This window comes from Budorcas taxicolor, chromosome 1, assembly GCF_023091745.1.
Source record: "Budorcas taxicolor isolate Tak-1 chromosome 1, Takin1.1, whole genome shotgun sequence".
NCBI lineage: Eukaryota > Metazoa > Chordata > Mammalia > Artiodactyla > Bovidae > Budorcas > Budorcas taxicolor.
The window spans coordinates 23,558,850-23,579,909 of NC_068910.1; the positions used below are offsets into that span (position 1 = coordinate 23,558,850).

The 21,060-nt window shown below is 45.0% G+C and overlaps 1 protein-coding gene across 1 annotated transcript in view; it reads right to left on the bottom strand.

The window, feature by feature from the left end:
* The window catches only part of ADAMTS9 (ADAM metallopeptidase with thrombospondin type 1 motif 9), a 162,659-nt gene that overhangs the window by 12,738 nt on the left and 128,861 nt on the right, over window positions 1-21,060 (bottom strand). The window contains exons 31-38 of the mRNA XM_052658936.1: window positions 12,197-12,370; window positions 9,377-9,571; window positions 7,882-8,014; window positions 7,581-7,675; window positions 7,371-7,465; window positions 7,143-7,276; window positions 5,244-5,335; window positions 134-238 (exon numbers count right to left, since the gene is read on the bottom strand). Of these exons, the coding sequence (XP_052514896.1) occupies window positions 134-238; window positions 5,244-5,335; window positions 7,143-7,276; window positions 7,371-7,465; window positions 7,581-7,675; window positions 7,882-8,014; window positions 9,377-9,571; window positions 12,197-12,370 (1,023 nt within the window). The remainder of the gene's footprint in view (window positions 1-133; window positions 239-5,243; window positions 5,336-7,142; window positions 7,277-7,370; window positions 7,466-7,580; window positions 7,676-7,881; window positions 8,015-9,376; window positions 9,572-12,196; window positions 12,371-21,060) is intronic.

Here is a 21,060-nt window from a genome sequence, read left to right on the forward strand (position 1 = left end):
CATTTATGTCCTCAATTTTCTTCCTGACACTTTGTAAAATGGTTTGAGGAAGTTCCTTTAGCACCATAGCCTTAGATGGAAAGAAAGAGGAGGAGAAAATACAACTCATCCTCCAAGCCATGGGGACCCTTACCGGGGACTTCTTGATGTCAGAGACGGCGTAATTCCCTTGGGAGATCCATCTGGCAGATTCAGTTAGAGACAAACCGGTTCCGTAAAGGTTGATGCTAAAACGACCCTGGAATAAATGGCCAGTGAATAAGATTTTTAGTCCACGTGACATCCTGAGCAAAGGTCCCACACAATAAAAAGGTAATCTGGAGAAAGATCTTAATTCATTATGATAGCTAACTAATGACTGAGGGTTCTTTGTAGTGGTGGTGGTGGGGGGCGGTTCTGAACAAGGCACTTTACATGCATCATCTCATCCATCCCTGCAAGAGCAATCTGAAGGGGATTTTCTTCACAGATGGGTACAGGGAGGCCTGGCGAAGGTGATTAACGTCTCCAGGAGACACTAAAAGCCCAACTCACATTTTCCTAACTTCAAAGTCCTCACTCTCAACCACCGCTATTCTGCGTCCCTAACACAGCAATCCTGATGTTGCTCGCAATTATCAGATTCCTACAGGAACAAAATGCCACAGTGTAATTTTTTTAACAAGATCTCGCTGCCAAAGCTTCCTGGGCTTCAGCTCCCCACCGTGCTGAGCACGCCGAGTCCTAAGCCCAGCGGGGCGAGACTTCAAAGGAGCGGCGCGTTCTCAGGATTAGCCTGCAGAGGGCGCGCGCGGCCTGCGCTGGACCAAGGCAGGGACCAGCCAAGCTTCCAGGCCCAGGGAACCCACACCTCCCAGCTGCGCTGTGGGACTCTTTTTCCAAGCGTGGCCTCGGGTGTTTCCATTTTTATTTCCAAGGAGACAGGGCAGCAGAGAGCCTTTCTTGCCTTCTCCATCTGTCTCTGTGTATTTCTCTCTTGCAAAAATGACTCCACAAAGGCATCTTAAATGGATTCATGAGCAGTTTGGGAGTAAAAAGTGTGCTTTCTGCAAGAACTGCAGACAGTGGGTGAAAGCTTCCTGTCTGAGCCTTAGGATACAGTTTTTTGTCAAAACGGTCTTAAATACATCAAAGAGAGTAGTGAGGTGGAGGGTCACACCTAACCAGACCTAAGTGTAAAGTGGGCTTTTTCATGTGGACAGATGATCTACCCTGTAGGAACCTCAGTTTGTCCATCTGTAAAATGGAAGGTAATAAGAAGAGTGCCTTCCTCAGAGTAGTATAGTGAGGACTAAATGAAATTAGCTGAGGACTGTATGGCTGGTCCCTAACAGATATTCAAAAATATTGGTATTAGTCCTGCATTTTCTTATTGTTTTCTGAGTGCTAGTTTTCTCTCTCCAATACAGCAGTAAGCTTATTGAGGGGTGGGACTTGGCATTGCTTTGCCTATTTATATCAGTTATGGTTTGTAACATATGATGAGGCACTTGATATAGTCTTGCTGTGCTTAGCTGCTCAGTCATGTCCGACTCTTTGCAACCCCATGGACTGTAGCCTGCCAGGCTTCTCTGTCCATGGAATTTTCCAGGCAAGAATGCTGGAGTGGGTTGCCATTCCCTTCTCCAGGGGATCTTCCTGACCCAGGAATTGAAGTCAGGCCTCCCATATTGCAGGCAGATTCTTTACCAGCTGAGCCATCAGAAAACCCTGATATAGTCTTAATAAATATCAATATCACATCCTAGCTCTTCCATGAAGACTTCCAGGATCAGGTGTAACTTGGAGGTTTGCTCTCCATGTTGGTTCCATAAATGCTAAACAGTTTATGAACTCTTTAGGGGCCTTAAATCCTACATCTGTACACTGGGAACAAACAGCGTCCCTATTCACAGAGGTGAGGGGAGGATTTAGTGCAGTCGAATCAGCGGATTTCATCAGAGGACATTTTTGCCCCCACGGGAAATCTGGCAACCTCAGGAGACCTTTTGGGGTGCCCTGTCACAGCTGGTGGGTGTGTGAGCCACCAGCAGCTGATGCAGAGAGACCAGAGTTATTACTAAATATCCTACAAGGCACAGCCTAGTCCCCAACAACAGAGAATTATCCAGCCCAAAACATCAGTCGTGCTGTGGTCAGGGGGAGGAATTTATCCTAGAATCCTGACACTTCTGCCTTTAATGTGATCTCAGGCAAACGGCTTACCCTTCCTGAGGCCATCTGTAAAATGGGTAATAAGACAGAATACAGAAGGTATGACACACCTAACCCATTACCTGGCAGAGAATAGGTGACGTTTTACAATATTTTTGGAACTTGTTTTATCACAGTACTACACAGGTGTTAGTGGCTGTCATGTTGAGTGACTTCAATACCCAGGTATCTGTGATTGTGGTCACACCGGATGCTCAAAACCCTCCTTGCCTAGCCTCCTTAGACATTGGCTTCTGGATGCTGCATTAGCCCACCTGGCCAATTCTTACTTTCCTAACCTCCCTCCCCTGCAGAGGGCATCCACACTGATCACAACGCCCAGACCTCACTATTGGCAAGGACACCCTCTTCTTTCCTTCCTTATCCTGTTTCCCATGAAGACTGCCTGAAAAGCCTACATCTCAGAAGACAGACGTGATATGCTTTGACGTCAAAGTCCTTAGAAGGAGCAGGCTTCTAGCCCCAGGATGTGTCAGGCTGATCCCTGGGTTCAGTGTCTGAGCACGTAGCTGAGCGGATTACATGCTGGCTAGATCTGCCCTTTCAGAGCAGGTGATAAACTGGTTTTTGTTCTTATTCTCTCTCTGGCCCTTTCAGGGTCAGGGATTTGCATTTTTAGCCAGCATCCTAGTTGATAATTAGCACTCTGAAAGTTGCCTGTCATCAGTGGAGTGTAGACCTACTGTCCTTTCCAGCTCCAGTTCACAGTATCTTTGTCCCCACAGGCCTTATCTTCAGGGTCTAAAGGGCATGAGAGTTTTAGCTACTATCTCCTGTTGCTGATTTAAGAGTAAAGATGATTAAGGCATGCATACACTAGATATTCCAGAAAGGTCAGCAAAAGATGTAGCTTTGACAAAGGGAGGTTTTGTTCTCTGCTGGACAAGGGTGCATGCTGTACAAGTCTTGTCTGAAAACAGGATCAGCCAGACATGTCTGCTGTCATGGATTCGGACTCAGATGTACTGGCATCAAATCTGGCCTCTACCAAGCACTAGCGTGGGTTTGGATAAGTTACCTGACCTCTCCACACCTCTCAGCTGCCTCCTCTGGAAAAAGGGAGCATTCTCACAGGATGCTGTGGATGATTAAATGCTACACTGATTTAGAAATGCTGAGCACAGTATCTCAAGTGTAGTGAACACTCAGCAGACACTCATAACACCAGCATCAGTAATAATAACGCCACATGCACTGTGATCAGGATAACAACATACACTCTGGCTGCATCTTGAGTCGAGGGCTCTTGGGGGACCCACCCTTAATGACACATAGATCCTTAAAGCAACAGCAGTGGATGAGGAGGAAAAAGAAGCAGACTGTCAAAAACAGCATCGCTCTGCTTTGATATCTCTGCAGTCACAGATCAGAGGACAAGCAGGGCTCGAGTAGTTTGCATAGTTCTGCTTTCTACAGGCATTTCCCCAGAAAAGTGATTTGAAAAACTCCCACCTTTCATCAGCATAGTTGGTGCTCAATAAACTTCTAAGGAATTGAATTCTACAAGTATCTGATACGATTTGAAGAATGGACTGGAAAAAATACAAGTTAGCCTCTCACTGGCTTTGCTTTTCTCACTTAGCAACTGCATTAATGTCGGGATTTAGCAAATCAATCAGTTTCTTTGTCTCTGAGTTATTAAAATAATCGAATGCAAATTACCTCTCATTTACTTAAGTTTCCCCAAAGATGCACATATCGAAACAAGAAAATCCTGAGGCATTTGAAAAGGGCAGGGACGGCCAATCTATAAGCTGTTAAATGCAACCCATACGAATGGGGTGTTTGAAGTCATCAAGTGCTCTAAAGAAACCACACTTCAAAAGTTTTCAATTCCTGGGTAATGGAGAAAAGGCCCCTTTTAACATTCTGTCCTTTGTTTATTTTCTTTCTCCCCTGAGAGCTTCCTTTTCACTTCTCTAAAATGTTTAGCAATACTTTCTAAAGCTTGGGGCTGAGAAAACACATCGTTAAAAGAAAATTCAGATGTGTTTGTCTTTGGATGGTCTCTGGTTGTGTGTAAATGCATCCTGGGGAGGCAGTGGCTGGCACTCTGAGCATCTCCCAGTCCCAATTCCTAGAACCTATGAAGGCTCACAGCAACACGAAGATTTCCAACATGGAGTTTGAGAACAGCTTTATAAAGACCTCATGTAAGCCAGCGAAAAAACCGGGGCCAGGTTCTTCTGTCCAGAATCACCTAATTCATTACGTGTGTCCTGCCCTCTCCTTGCAGAAGCCTCTGGCAAAAACTGATGCCTACTTGGCAAAGTGAGCCAAGGATGATTATAACAGCCTGTTTCAAAAGGCAAGTCAAATGAACAAGCCACACCTCTAAGGAGGCAAAAACCTGCGCAACTGTCGAATGGGTAAGACTGCCACTCAGCAGCTCTGCTGGAGACAGAATTCAGGAGACAGCTTTGCACTTCTTGGTCCAGACACCAAGACAGCGGAAACTGGACTGACAGTTTTTCTGTGTCATGCAATATTCAGAATTTTTAATGTCTGACAGCAGTGTTGGCATCTGCTTGTACTGCCTTTTGAGAGACAACCATGTGCATCTCTCCCTAACTCTCCTATTTGTGATAGGATACTGATGACTTGAAACCAGTCAGGGAGAAAACTGACACCCCAGAAATGGGCAAATGCTACAAACCACTGCTTCCCCCTGCCTCCATCCCTTGGACAGCCAATCATTAAACATTTACCAACATCATTGTTTGTTTAACCAAAGCTTGCCATCTGATATCTGATTTGTTTCTAAGTTTTTACCATGATCACTGATGCATTTTGCTGAATTGCAGAAGTCTGGCTCGTGGTCGTGACCATTTCCTTAGGAAGCACCCCTAGGAGCTGAGAGGCTGGGAGCATCTGTGAGGCCTGGATACAGGTGGCCAAACTGCCTTGCAGAGCTAGGGCTGCCATTCTGATTACATTTGCAGAAACAGATGCAGCCCAGGGTGGGGGTGGGGTGGCCAGGGTAGGGTGTGGATCCCTGGGGCCGGTGGGTTGGTGTCCCTGGCACGTACCTGTGGGCACTTGGCGGCACTGTAGCAGTCCCCAGCAGTAGCAAAGGGGACGGGATGTCCTTCATTGGTCCTGGCAAATTGTAAGTCAGTGGCTGTGGGGTTTTGGAGAAAGGGTTGAAGGGAGGGGAAAGGTGAAGAGTAGGAGAAAGAGTTTGGACAAGATATTAACAAGGAGACAGAAGGGAAGAAGAAGAGTTAGAGAAGTCACAAAAGGGTATGGGAAATTTTAAAAAAAAAATCCAAAATATGATTAGTGAGCAAATGGATCCAGATGTACACTTGCTCTGCTCCCCGCTCCCCCAGGCACTATATCTGTGGTTCCGAGAGCCTCCTTCCCTGGGTTTTACCAGCACTGTCTGTCTCCTCACAGTATGGAAGCCAACAAAAGGGGTTTCAGATGACTCTGGACTCAATTCCTATATAAATAAATGTGTGAATCACCTCGCTTAAATGCAGTGTAATTGGATGATTGTGACCCTCCTGTAGACGGCGGCGGCCGCCTCGGAGGCTGCAGGACTGGGGAAATCAGCCAGCCGAGCATTTCCAGCTACTTAGCAGTTCCTCCCCGAGGTTCAGCTGTCCTCCTGTGGCCCAGGCAGTCTAGTTGCCAAAATGTGGAGCAATTAGAACCCACATCTTGAAAATATTAATGGCAGTTTCTCAAGTTTGGGGCTAACTTGTAGTTTTTTAAAAAGCCAATAAAAACAATGCTCGTGTTTTTAACCCTCGTGCAGGTCCTGAGAACAGCTGGGAGAATGGGGAAGGCGGCTTGGGAGAAGACAGACTGAGAATCCTGCAAAATCTGGTGGGGACTGGAGACCGGAGGCAGCTTTTTAAACCTTTCTGCTTTGTCTTTTGGGAATACTAAGAGAAGGCCTCAATCTTTTCTGCAGTTTTGTGGGAGGGAAATCTGAGTCCCCCATCCTGCCTTTTCCAGCTTCAGCACCAGGAAGCTCTGGGTCTCAGCTGGGGCAGTATTTAAGTGGGAAACTGCAGACTCTGCCCTTAGCCCTCATCAGTCTGGCTGAAGGCAATTAAAAATATCTTGCTACAAATCAAGTGTAATCTACCTCCAAAGGAAAGCAAGGCAAGCTTACAGGAACAATGTTAATGAAGAAAACTTAATTATTCATTATTTCTGTTTTCCGTCCATTTGAGGGAATGGGTTGGGATATTTGAGCTTTCTTTTACCACTCCTATGATTAATGTCCCCAACAAAAATGTAGTGTCGGCCAGAGTATGAAATCAGCCCACAGGCAGGCTGGTTTTAAAAATAGGTAATTCTGTCCTCCATTTTTCTTCCGTAAATCAGCCATCAGAGCAAATTAGTTTTATGCTCGTGTGTGTGTGTGTGTGTGTGTGTGTATGCGCGCGTGTGCATGTGTGTGCACATGTGCCCGTGTGTATACACTGCTGGTGGGAGCCCAGGGTGGGGTGAATGTTGCTACATGAATTTCATGGCTTCAGAGTCTGCATCTGCTCCCTAAAACTTCTTTCTTCATAATTTCTGCTCCCATGCTTGCTCTGCCTAACTCAATACTTGGCTCACTACCACTTGGCCTTAAGGTCTCAACAATGATGTCATGTTTTGGGAGATGCTGCCCTGACTTCCCCACTATGATGGCACCCCTTTAATGTGCCTCTGTCTCCTCTGTTCATTTGTCACAAATCTGACGGAGCACTGCCAACTGCTCAGCCCTTTCCAGGCACTGGGGGGACCACAGTGATCAAAGGTGGAGCAAACCCCACCTTCAGGCAGCTTAGACTAGGGGTGTCATCCCTGGATCGTAAGTTCATTTCGTACCCTCTGGGCCTCAGCCCAACCCCTGAGCAGGATGTGTCATGGCCTGAATGGAAAGACCCACGGACACACGCCCCGGAATGTTCTATGGGACTTACTGATGATCTGCATGGAGGTCAGATCTATTCTGACCTTCTGGAAGCTGGAGAACCCAGCTGCTGTGTAGTCCTTCCGACACTGACAGTCATCACGTCGGCTCCCATTGTAGGGGCATTCAGTTGGGTTGTGCAACCTATATGACAGAGAGAACATTCTGGTGAGGACGGGAAGGCGTTTCTAGGGGTCTCCAGGTGGTCCGGGCTCTCCTGAGCTTGGAGCTCTCCTACCTGTGCCCGTAAACCTCAGAGAAATTCTCAGAGTCGCCGTGGACCAGGGTCATGTACTCCTTGGGGTGGTCAGAGTGCATCCCTGCACAGAAGACCTGAAAGACAGACCAGACAAAACCTGCCAGGGCAGGCTCGGAAATGGGCCCACGACAGCCAGGGCTGCTGGCTCTGAAAGCAGCGTAGGAATAATGACTGAGCTCGGACGAGTACCTTCAGGAGCTTTCCTGTGACGACCAGGAAGTATTCCCCATCTTCACCGGCACCTTTCAGCCTCTTCACTTCCTTGCAGTTCTGGGGCAACTCGCCTAGAATACACAAATCCATGAGCATGAGCTGTGAGTCTGCAGTGGCTGCCAATGGGACCGGTTACATTATTCACGTGCACACTGGTCAGCGTGGGGGCCAATGTCTCAAAAATAAACTCTCTATTCTGGAAAAGGGCAGGCAAGCGCATCAACAACGAGACCTGCTCCTCAAGCTCCAGAAAGGTAGCTTTGGTTGGCTGACTTACAGTTATAAATATTGTGGCAGGTTTTCCTTTCTTCCGGCTTCAGGTCAGCAGGGCATAAGTGGCTGGGCTGGTCGTCGTTGGTGAGACACTGCACAGACCTATGCATCACTCCCACGCCACACGACACGGAGCACTGTAAGCAGAGCAGGGTCAGTGATGGGTCTGCGGAACCTGGGGGACTGGGCTTCCCGAGGCATGGAGCTCAGAGCTTAGAGGCTTGTTCAGAAACCCCGTGCTGCTGAAAACAAATACCCGACACTTGGACAGCACTTCGTATGAGCCAGTCTTTGTGCTGAGTTTTATACATGCATGCCTGTACATATGTACTTATGTACCTACATAGGTATTCAAGCATATGAGAAATTAATAATTTTCTCATCTAAGCCTTGCAATCACCCTATGAGATAGTACTAGTGTTATTCTATTTTTACAGAGGGAAAATTGGGGCTCAAATGTGAGGAAACTTGGCTAAGGTCATGGTGGATCCATGATTGAAACCTTAACCACTTTCAACTGGTCCCAAACTTCTGCCTGATCATCACTCTGCATCAGTGAAAGTCTCATAGTCAGCAGCCAGGAGGCTAGGGCAATTTTCTACGGCAGTTTCAATTTCAAATATTCTTACCTGTTGTAATCCTAACGCAACCAAGAATTCCTGATCCAGAAGGACAAACAGGCTTCTTAGCAACAGAAGCTACAACAGTGAACACTTCTATAACCCTTATTAGGGAAAAGACAAGACTTCTGGGTGCTTTTTAATTTTAAATTGTGGTCAAACACGTGGAATTTAAAAAGGTGTCATTATAACCCAAGTGGTTTTTATGCATGAATATTCATTTCATCTTCATAACCCATTCTGCAGGGGAGGAAACAGACACGAACATTTGGCACCTTGTTCAAAGATCAAACAAGTCAATCCTAAAGAAATCAGTCCTGAATATTCATTGGAAGGACTGATGCTGAAGCTGAAGCTCCAATACTTTGGCCACCTGATGCAAAGAACCAACTCATTGAAAAAGACCCTGATGCTGGGAAAGATCAAAGATGGGAAGAGAAGGGGATGACAGACGACAAGATAGCTGGATTGCACCACTGACTTGATGGACTGAATCTGAGCAAGTTCTGAGAGATGATGAAGGTCAGGGAAGCCTGGCAGGCTGCAGTCCACGGGGTTGCAAAGAGTCAGACACAACTGAGTGACTGAACAACCACCACCAAGGCTGTTCGACTGGGAAGTGGCAGAACCAAGAATCAGCTGGAGGCTGTCTGGCTTCAGGGCTAACCACCCCCACCCCCTGGCCCCTGCTCTAAGCACCAGACCCAACAATCGGAGAAGCCTTCTTTCCCTATCAGCCCATTTCACGATGCTAACTCCTGTTTCTCTCCCAGGGCTCTCCTGGGAGGCAGTCACTTAGGACAGCTCAGGCAAGGTATGTCTGAGTCGGGACCTGAGATCCAGCAGCTTGCCACCGTGACCGCCCAGTTGGCTACTTACACTCCCCCAGTTGCCCACTCTCCAGGTGGCCGACACAGGGCACTCTCGCAGGAAGCAGGGCTGGACGCTGGGCGGCTGCATGCCTGGGCAGTTGATGGTGGTTTGGTAGCTGTACTCATAATTCTCCTTCCCGGTGTAAATCTCGCTACAGGAGACCAGCCTTTGTTTGTAGCCCTTTCCACAGGTCACTGAGCACTGGGAAGAGGCGGGTAGAGAGCAGAGGTTGGAGCAGGGCCTGGGGGCAGCCACAATAGGGCCCTGACCTCCACGTCGAACACTGACCCCGCGACAACGGGGCAGAGAGCTCTCTTTATTAGCTTCTTATGCACTACAAGCAGCAGCCCGCAGCACTCAGGGGACACGCAAGCCCTACAGGAGCCTTCCAGGCTCCATACTGCTACTGCATATTCACCCCCAGAGAGTCCCCCGTTGGGGGCACCTCAAACCCCTGCTCTGGATTTTCAAGGGGAGAAGCAGATGGGGGAGGCGCTCTGGCTGTCTTTGGGTCCACTCACAGCATCCACAGCTCTACAAGGGTGAACAAGTCACACTTTTCTGAACCTACCAGGACTGCATCTGAGAACTGACCCAGTGAGATACAGAGAGAGCTGGAGGCGCCCTCTGTGTACAATCCAGGCTCTTTGCCCAGAGGACTGTGGGACAATACCCTTCCCTACCTGATGGTCTACTGGCCCATCTGCCCTCTGCTCAGCCCCTCTTGTTTCCTGTCTCCCTGGCTATGTATTGGGTTGGCCAAAAAGTTCGTTCAGGTTTTGTAGTAGCAGAAAGCCCAAACAAACTTTTTTGGCCAATCCAGGATCTTGACTTAAATGTTACCTTTCTGCTTCTCTTTCACTCTCTCTCTAAATCATGCAGTCATTTAGGCCTTTTGCCATAATTATATGGCACTTAAAAATACCCAGACAATCCACAAAAGGAAAAAAAAGAAGTTTTTCAAAGGTGTCCCAGCTCCCTTCCATGACGGGACATCTAATTGGTTATTGGTAAGATTTCTAGATTGTGTTCAACTTCCTCAGCTACATACTTTATGTAATATACTGTTTTAAAAAGAGAACAGAAATTAACCAACAAATTTAGTTTTGATGATACTTTTGGGAAAAGTCATCAAATAATTGGCCACTTGCTGTAAAAATGTTACACAAAATTAAGAGTTTCAGGATTCTCAAGGTCAAAGAAGAGGCCAGATGAACCCTGGAAATTGTATGCTGCATGTGGTGTGTTCTGCTTTTCTCGGGGGGAGGGATCATATCTTCCTGGCTCAGTCGTAAAGAATCTGCCTGCCAATGCAGGAGATGCAGGTTTGATCCCTGGTCAGGGAAAATCCTATGGAGTAGAAAATGGCAACTCATTCCAGTATTCCCTGCCTGGAAAATCCGGTGGCCAGAGGAGCCTTGCAGGCTACAGTCCATGGGGTTGCAAAGAGTCAGACACGACTTAGCCACTAAACAATGACAACAACCATAGCTTCCATCAGTTCTCACTTCCTATTAAAACCAGTGTCTCTTTTTCCTGCTGTCTCCTGAGTTATCACATTAAGCCACATGGCTGGCCGTTCCTATAGCATTTCCAGGGGGAAGGCTCCCCGTGATGGGGTCTCAGAGAGAGGAGGGAGCCAGCCCAGCCACAGGCACCCAGAACATCCTCGGGCCTTCCCTTCCAGCTGGCTCGAGACTTGGAAACACTCTGCATCCACTTCTTCCTTCTTTGGCTGCTGCTGTTCAAATGCCCAAAGATGCAGCTGATACCAGGCCAGCAGAGTGCAGGGCTCGTCTGAGGTATGTCATGCGTGGGTAGATGGCTTACAAACGGTGTCTGTCCAAGCTGTGGGTATTTTAGAGTATCTAAAATGCACGCCTTGACCTCAGTCTGCACTACTTTAAAGGCTGAACGTCTGAGATGGCAGGTGCTAAGACCCTTTTCCCCTACCAGACAGGAGCAATAGAAATTCCCATTTATGTAGGGGATGCGCTGGGAGGTAGTCTTTTATAGCAATGGAAGGGAGCTCCAAAAACGGTCAAGTTCTATCCAGAGGCCTCCACGGCTCTGAAAAGAACACACACCCTTCAGCAGCTGTTAAGAGCATCCTGAAAATGTTGAGTGCCTCTGGCTTCCTTTATCCTTTGCACACCAGAGTTCTGATGTGTAAGAGGCTCTCACCTCTGGGGGCTGGGCGTCGGAGAGAGGAATAAAGTGGGGGACATCCTACAATTGACTCTGAAAGATCACCTCTGCTAACACAGGACCCACATTTCTGCATGGCCTTCACTGGAGGGGAAGAGAACCTGTTCCTTTCACACACCATGTGCTAGTTTGTCACAGTCCCCACCGTTTCTTATTGCCTCCCTCATGCTAAGATATTTTCGTTTTTTTGGCTGTGCCCTGCAGCATGGTGGATCTTAGTTCCCCGACGAGGGATTAAACTCATACCTGTTGCATTGTACAGAGTCTTAACCACTGGACTGCCAGGAAAGTCCCTTAAGATATTTTCTTATACTTACCCTTCTTCGGGCACCTATAGCCATGCTCTAAGAATTCCTTTCTAATGATAATAACAGGACATTGGGGTGAATCACACAATTTTAGACTTGAGGGGAGCTTGGACACGTTCTCATGGACCTCCCCCGGTTTGCCTATGTAGAACTCCAGCCCAGGAAGGCTGAGGGACTTGTCTGAGGGCTTCCAGTGCTCAAGGAAAGAACCAGCAGGTGGGTGTGTGTCTCCCCCATTCTTGCCCTCATCAGTCTGCCACCCCTAGGCCATTGCTGCCTGAAGGCGGTTCCAGAACCCCCAAGACCATACCTCTGACCATTCTCCTGTGATCCAGACATACTCGCAGGGCTGCAGACTACAGCTCTCGCGGTCCACAGGCCTTGTGCTCATGCCACAGTGCACGCCGTGAACCTCACCACCTCTGTCCTCGTCCACACATACCACCTTCCGGTACCTGGAGCCTTCACCACAAGTCTTGGTGCACTGTTACAGACAGACAAAACAGGTGGTGATGTGGAAGAACAACAAAGGATTTCTCATGTCTTATTATTGTGATAATTTATTTTCCTTTCTATATACTCTTTAAGATTGGGAGATTGTTGAGTGTATTATCAGAGAACTCATTATTTTACCCTCGTAACTTAACAAGGTAACTGAGAAGAACACACGTGACTCCATATTGGATCTAAATCCTTTGGCTCTAACTCTTGTGCTCTGTTGCCTGCACTTAGCCATGCTGCCTCTGCACCTTTTATAAAAGAATGTTGCCTGTAATGTATGTTACAGCCCATCGTCAAGGCTCTGACCTTTAAAGTATTCATTCATATAAGGATAAAAAGCTGCCTAAAAGAAAATAACAATGGTCCTATTGGAGGTTTATGGGAATGTTGTGACCAGACCTACTTGGACAGCTCTGAGAACAAAGAATTCTGGTATCAAGAAGTCTGCAACAACCAATAAGTCTAGCTCTGGTTAAGACGGTTCTTTGGGACACTAGTCCACGTCAGAAAATTGCTATTCCTTGCCCCAATACCTCATCCCTCGATTTACGGATATGTCATGTGGCAAGCAGCATGAGCTTGAACTTGGTAACAACAATACTGTTTCTGCCATAGTGATCAGCATTCAATAAGTGACTGTCAGGATGAAGCAATGAAAGTGTGAATGAATGAAAATTGGATTTGGAAAGAACCTTACTTCACTCATTCAAACACTAAATCTCTTTAAAACATACGGCCTCCAGATGTTGATGTTGAAATTCCCCTAGAGTCAGGGAAGTTATTCCCTGTTCAGGTGGTCCATTTCATAACATAGAACTAAGCCTATTTCTTTGCTGACTCCGACCTCTTGTCCTAGTGGTTAATTCAAAGGGAGCATAAAGGACAAGTTTTGTTTCCTACAAATAACCACCCTCAGGCACCTGAGATAGCTTTTCTGTGGCACCTACAGCCTTTTCTTCTCCAGACTGAACTGGTGTCATCCCTGGATCATTTGGCCAGTATCTACCAACTTCCTAAGAAGTGTCTGGCCCTATGATAGGTCTGGATGAATGGTAATGGAAACGAAGAGCACAGAGATGAACTGTATTTTAGTAGCAAAGATGGGCATTAGAGAAGTAGACAGCTAGGGATCAAGATTGAGCCACTACTATAATTTCCATTTTTCAAAAGAATAAACTAGGATTTAGCTGCCTAAAGATCCCAGGCTATCCATCTCTTTGTGAGGTAAACAGGATAGATGTTTTTTATTCCCATAAACCATGTGGAGAACATAGAGCAAGTGGTATGTTTCAATCTAGAATGATCTTTGTGCTGACCACAAATTACTTATCTCATTTTACTTTGACCAAGAGCAAACCCCACTGTAGAAGTTTTACCTTAGTTATCTGTGCTGTTAAAGGTCTTCCAAAGCCTGTCCTATCTAAAGCATCGGTGTCACTCAACATTTCAAGACTCTAGATTACATAGGAAAGGTACTGTAACCAACCTGTGTCAAGGACAGCTTAGGTTTCCTTTAACCAAGGATTATAAACTCTGTTGTCTTGGGGCCTTATCTGACTACTGTGAACTGTCATTGTTGTTCACATAATATATTTTAAACTTTCTCCTTTTAGACTAGAGAGCGTCACAGATCCCATTTCTCTTTTGTCTCTGACGAGTCTCCTTTGCTTTTATGACCTGCCTTATCCCAAAGCATTTGAGTGTGGAATTCAGCTTGACCCAGAGATGTCTTATCTCATATACCCCTTGCCTTTCTTTTCTTTTTCTTTCTTTCCTCATTTCTTCCTTCCTTTCTCCCTTCCTTCCTTCTTTCTTTTATTTTTGGTTAGGAAAATAAACATAATCCATTTACCATTTTAACCATTTGAAAGTGTACAATTCAGTGGCATGTAATCACTGGCCATGTTGTGAAATCACATCACCCCAAAAGGGAACCCTACACCCATTAAGCAATCACTCTTCATTCCCTCTTTCTCTCAGACTGCTGCAACTACCAAGCTACTTTCTGTCTTCATGGATTTGCCTATTCTGGGTATTTCATAGAAATGGAATCATCCAATATGTGGCCTGTTGTTGTCTGGCTTCTTTCATTTAGCAGAATGCTTTCAAGGTCTTGCCATGTTGAGCATGGATCAGTATTTCATTCCTGTTTATGGCTGAATAGTCCATTGTATGGGTATACCACATTTTGTTTATTCAAATGTTAATGGACATTTGGGTTGTCTCAGTCTTTGGGCTATTATGAAGAGTGCTGCTATTAACATTTGTATGCAAATTTGAACACCTGACTTCAATTCCTTTGGGTGTATCCTTAGGAGTTAGAAATGATGGGTCACCTGGTATATCCATGTCTTTCGTGAGCTGCTTTCTTCTCTCAAAAAGTAGAGGGGCTATGTATGTGGCTGTGTCTTGATAGCTCCTTACCAAATATTTGCAAATTTAATTTAAAATTTCTGTTGCTTCAAACTCAACATCTAGGGTATGGAACCATTCATAATTTTTCTGGGGCACAAATCTGAATAGCAAACAGTGTGAGATGGGCATAGAGGAGCAAATCCCTTCCTACCAGTGCAGGAGACTAGCTGTGCCTGACGCCTAGCTCAGCTCTGACTCAGCAGTTCTTGGGATTTCTCTTCTCCCGAAGGATACTGAGAACCATTGTGAAGTAATAATGTTTCTGTTGCTTCATTTAAAAAAAAGCTAAATGAGCCATTGAATGTCACAAAACAAAACTGGCTAATCTGTCATGTGTAGATCTGTGCAGAAGACATACTTAACTCCCCACAGAAAAGGTAATTCCTGAGAAATCAGGACTTAGGTAGTGCAAAGAAGAACATGATTACTGAGCAGTCAATCTGGACTAAACCTTCTAGTGTCCTCGTTTATTTTCACTAATCCATAGGTCTTTAAGCTACATCAGTAAGTAACAGTCTGGAGCAGAAAAGCAAGGGTTACTTTTCTGCTTGTTAGATGTTTCTCCCTTGGTCTTAAGTAATGCTTAACTACCATAAAAACTACTTGCCAATGGTGGCAAAGGGCGTTGGGAAACCTTATTTTGAATATAACTTTCAGAATAACCAAAGTAAGTAAATAAGTGACTTGCCCAGTGGTTTGGAATGAGTCAACAGTGGCTCTGAAAATCACTTAGCATGGGTGTTCTCCTGGAGTTTTAAATCCTAACCAGAGTATAGGGGCTGGGTAATCAGAAAGCAATCCAGCCCATACTATAGGATTTTATTAGCTTTCAGTAATATCACCCATTCCACCCATGTAAAATCTATGACTCTTTCCTTTGTCCTGGAATATGACCTAGAATATTCTGGAAAACAGATGGAAAAGCTCAACTAAGCTTAGTTTAATTTTCAGAAGATTTTTCTCCAATTTCTTTATAGCTTTTACAAAAATCTATACAAAGTATATAAGACACACTACCAGCCTCTCTGAAATTCAGCATACCTGTGATTCAGTAAGCAACTACCACAACCCTAGGTTAACTTGGGTAGTTTGCCCCTTGTCCCATGGGCTACATATGTCTATAAATGTGTTGAAACTCACGGGGGCGGGGGGGGGGGATAATGTTTTAAATTTGAGGGTGAGGAAGATCTAAAATAAACTTTTAGGGCACTATTTTCTTTAGCTAGTTTGGCTGACCACAGGGTGATGTCTAAAAAGGATCATTTAATGCAATGAGTACAAATTGTCTTTCCTAAAAGATTGGAATCGAGTTGTTTTACTTTTTTTGCTTAGGTACTCTAACCATGGAGGAAAGAAAATCATTCTTCATATTCACCTGCTGAACCTGTATGGTTGCTGATTTTCTCCATGGATGAAAGAATGTGTTGTGTTCTTACTAGGGTCAGGCTATCATTGTTGAACAGTGTGTGGGAAAGCAAGCAAATGAACAATTGAAGAATTTGACAGTATAGTGTTCTGGTTGTGCTAAACAGTGTCTTTGGCTAAAAGGAACAGAAAGTAAAAATCAATTTATCCAAACATTGCTTTATATCCAAAAAAGAAAAAGCAACCTTCAAATTACAACAGGTTCATTTTTAAAGTGGAGTTTGGCCATCTGTGTCCTAAAATATTATATGTGCCAGGGGAGAAGGCAGAAATAACTGTGTGGATACATTTTGTAACTTTAAAGTCATTCACTCATTCAACCAATACAAACACACCTCAGAGACATAGTGGGTTTGGTTCCAGATCATCACAATAAAGGGAATATCACAATACAGAGAGTCACATGGGTTTCCTAGTTTTCCAAGGCACACAGAAAAATTCTATTTGCACTATAATCTACTATGTCATAGCATTATTTCTAAAAATGTACATAATTTTAAAATTCTTTATTGATTAAAAACAAACAAACAAACACAGCTGCCCATTACCTCAGCCTTCAGTGTGTCCCAGCAGGAACATCCAAAATCACTGATCACAGGTCCACAGACAGGCTGGGCTCTGTCCTCCTTCTCTCTTCCACCTAGAATCACTGCCTCTTGGCACTTTGCCCCTGACCACCCTAGAGAAGGTAGGGCTAGCCTATCATTCTCTATCTCAGCACCTTGTCCGTATTGTTTCTTTTTTTATCACAGCACTTTTCATAATTGGCGATTTCATAGGACATGTCTGTTTGCTTGTCTTCTGTCTGTCTCTTTCACTAGACAATCAATCCCTACCATAGCAATTCCACACTTTCTACTGTAACCGTAACACCTAATGCCTGGCACTTTGCAAGTACTCTATAAAGATTTGTTGAATACATGAATGAAGGAATGAGTAATAAAGATTCAGTATTTGGCCCTTGTTCACACATCAAAACCTGATCACTCCCTACTGTAAACTTCATAAAATCTTTGTAACCAACTGGCCAAGGACCTGCAGCTTATGACTAATTTTTCTGTGCTAAGAAGATGAACTTGGGAATCATTTTACAGCTGATATCAATAAAAGTTTTTAGAATCCAAATATGCGTGGTCCAAGTCCCTGCACTGGGTCAAACAGCCATGGGGTGGGCAGCTCTACAAAGGCCAGGCAGATCTGAGCACAGCTTGTCCATGGCAATGTGACAGGAAAGTAAAACAGCTGTCCTTACAGGAAAAACAGAGCTTGTCTGACTGTTCTAAAAGCCATTTTACAACGCTGTGATTTTAGAGTTGAAGCCAGTTACCAGGTATTGTTTTATAAAGTCTTTTCTTCTTCCTTCCTTCTTTCCTTTCTTTCTCTCTCTCTCCCCCTTTCTTCCTCTTTCCTTCCCTTCCTTCTTTCCTTCCTTCCTTCCTTCTTCCCTCTACCTAACTATTATTCTCTCACTGCATTCATCACGGAGTCACTCATTCATAAAGTGTCTTCAATGCCACAGCCACTGTGCTAAAAGCTGGGGAAAACTCTGGTGAACAAGCTTTATGACTTCAGACAGCTGACAGTATCGACAGCAAAGACAGGCAAAAATGATGCAGAGCACTAGCTGTTAAAGCAGAGTATTTTCAGGGTGCAGTGAGAGTGGACAGGAGGGCTACCTGACTCAGGCATTCGAGGGGAGGTGTGATCAGCAAGTGCTTCTGAAAAGATATGACACCTTGTCTGAGACTTTAAGGATGAGCCAGGGTCACTGAAGTAAGCAAAGGAGGAAAGCAGCCTTACTGTGATACAGAGGTACTAGGGGGGAAGGAGAGTATTCTGGGTAAAGGTAAGAAAAGGTAAAAAAAAAGAACACTCCTAAGTCCTGGGAGATTTATTCCTTAAAGCTAAAGGATGTATAACCCACATACTCAGAATTCATATTTGATCAAAAGCCCTATAAGTAAATTCATGAGCTTACTTATAGGGCTTTTGATAATCTATAAATTTATAGAGTATAATACTATAGTTTCTTAAGATGGTAATTTTCAAAAGAATTAAAAAGTCAGTTTTTTAAAACTCAGCCTCAAGAGCATAATAGTTCAAAAGTGAGTAAAACTGAGCAGTGAAAAGCTAAATAACTAGCCCAAAGTTGGCAGGTGATCTTAAAAGCCGAACACTGTGACACATAGTCTTTGCTGAAGCGCTGGCCATCATCTGAACTCTCCATCAAGAGCTCACCGTACCTAAGAGAAGTACCATTGGCAGAAGGCCTAAAATATGCTAGGCACTGCACTGAATCCCTCACTTAACCTCGTTTAATCTGAGACCTTGATTCAGCAAAGTCTGACATATAATACCCATTTTGCAGATGAACTAAATGGAGCCCACAGATTTGATGTCAATTTCCCAGAGTCCCAGGTGGTCTTGTTTACAACATTGTGGTTTTCTGAAGAGAGCATTTTTCTCTTCTTCAGTTGTTGTGTGCTATATCTGAAAGTCCAGGCTCTACCCTTGTGGTACCATGAATAAACATTAACCCCCCTTCCCCAGTATAGTCAACAGGCTTCTCAATACACAAAGGGGACCACTGACATGCTCCATCTTCATCAAGACTTCCCCTCAACCACATGCCTTAACATCTGATTATCAACCAACTGGACCAAGAATTTCATTTTAAGAAGAGGGTGGGGTAGTCACCCTCTAGAGAATTCTACTAATACTTTGATGCCAACTATGCAGAAAAAGGCTGGCCAAGCCAAAAATAAAATAAAAGAATTCACCTTGGGTGCATGTCAACATGGGAGGAGGTAGAATATAACGATTCAGAGCATGTATTCCTGAGGTCAGGCTTCTGGGCTTCAAATCCCAGCCCTATTACTTAGTAACTACATGAACTTGGATGAATTAACTTAGCTAAGCCTCCAGCTTCCTCATCTTTAAGTGAGGATAAAAATTTAATTACAACACCAGAAAGTTATGGAAAAGGTTAAGTGAGGTCCTCCATATAAAAATACTCAATAGAGTGCTTGGTCCATAGCTTAACGAACAATGAGATGCATTACTTTTATTATCATTTGTATTAGGGCCACTGTGCCAGATAATCATCGAGGATGCCCCTCACATTGTAGCCTATGGGAATGGCACCCTTGGGTTTGTACAGAGTACAACCTGTGTGACTGTATACAGCCTTCCTGATGATCATGCTATTGTGTGCAGGTGGAACTCATGCTTCTCCAGGTGGACGCTTGGATTATTTCTCATGAAGAGGAGGGTGCCATTTGCTATATTCCTGGCATGAAGTACATCTTGCCCACAAACAGGTGGGTTTTTAATAGTGTCCAAGGGGGAAGCAAAATGAAAAAAATGCACATGTAGAAAGCCAACAACAGCTCTGAGTTAGCTGTCAAGAACAGCTAAGAAGAAGAGAACTTCCTGTAATGGGATGGGATGGGGTAGCAAGTGTCCAGCATCTGATTCACTGGGCTCTAAGGCTGTGCCCTGACATCTCACTGACATTAGGTCAAGGTGTCACTTGATGAGGGGAGGGAAGTTAAGACATGTATCTGCACATATCAGGTAAAATGGAAGCAGAGTTAGTGGGTGCAGAGGAGGAGAGAACCAGAATGAAGGTGCAGGTTGACTGAGGGCATGAAGGGGGTGGACTATCAAGTGACCACCCAGTTGACTGTTTAACAAGGACACTTTAGACCATGGAAGGAGGGGCAATTAACAATTATACCAGGCCTGCCCCAGGTAAATAGGATGAGAGGCCACTCTTTTCCTGACATGGCTTATGAAGGTGGTTGCCCGGTTGCTCACAGCATTCCCTTGAAGCCTTGTGGCCAAGGGGATGTTTGGAAAGGACCACCAGCATGCCCTGCTAATGAGAAACTATTTTGATGGAGCTTCTCCCTCCACCATCTAGCAGCCCTGAGTCTCACTTTGGCCAACTTAGTGTCATGTGAGGGCCTCCAACCCCCCTGACCAACCAGGTCCACTAGTCTCCAACTCTTTACTTTGGGTTCAGTCTGATGGGAAAGCATGTTGGCAGGAGGGTAACTATCAGAGTCTGCTTTTCTCATTGCTTCTGTCTGACCAACTTCTAAATTTAGCCACAGGCCAGGCTTTCTTCGTAGGTCTTCTGTTCTTACATGGCACTTGAAAGCAATATTTGAGGAAGGATTTAGAAAGATCGATCTGCATGGCACATGCAAAGATGTAAATTTCTAGGCACATTTTGGATGATCAGAGAAGAGGATCTCCTCAGTGCATATCTGGCAAGATTTCTAGTCTGCGGGAGTCAGAAAGAAGTGTCAATAGAGCATGCATTTTCCCAACTGACGCCAGAGTTTTCAAAAGTTGGCTAAAGCGTCAGCTGTCAGCTTAGATTCATTTCTGAACACTTTACTCTGTGCTCCTTGGAGCAGTCGCACAGGGTTGAGTTTGGCAGGACATGAAGACAGAGAGGGACAGAGCAGGCGGCGGTAGGTCTAAAGCAAGAATCAGAGAGTGTCGAGTGGTGACACAGGCAGAGACAGAGAAGTATTCTCTCCCTTCCATATCGCACCCTGTCAATCCCCAAGCCACTCGATTATTTATAGTTTTCCCAGAGAGACTTTGCATAGTTACCATTTTACCATTTTACAGATGGCAAACTCACAGCTCAGAAAATTAGACATCCTTGTTCTAAGTCAAGCGTCTGAAGTGTGGCAGGGCCAGGATATAACCAAGTCTGAAGAATTCTACAGCCTCTGGGGTTCCCAGCAACTTGTGTGGCTCAAGTACAATTAATTTGAAATATAACTGCTCTAGCCATTCCTCTCTACCACTGTC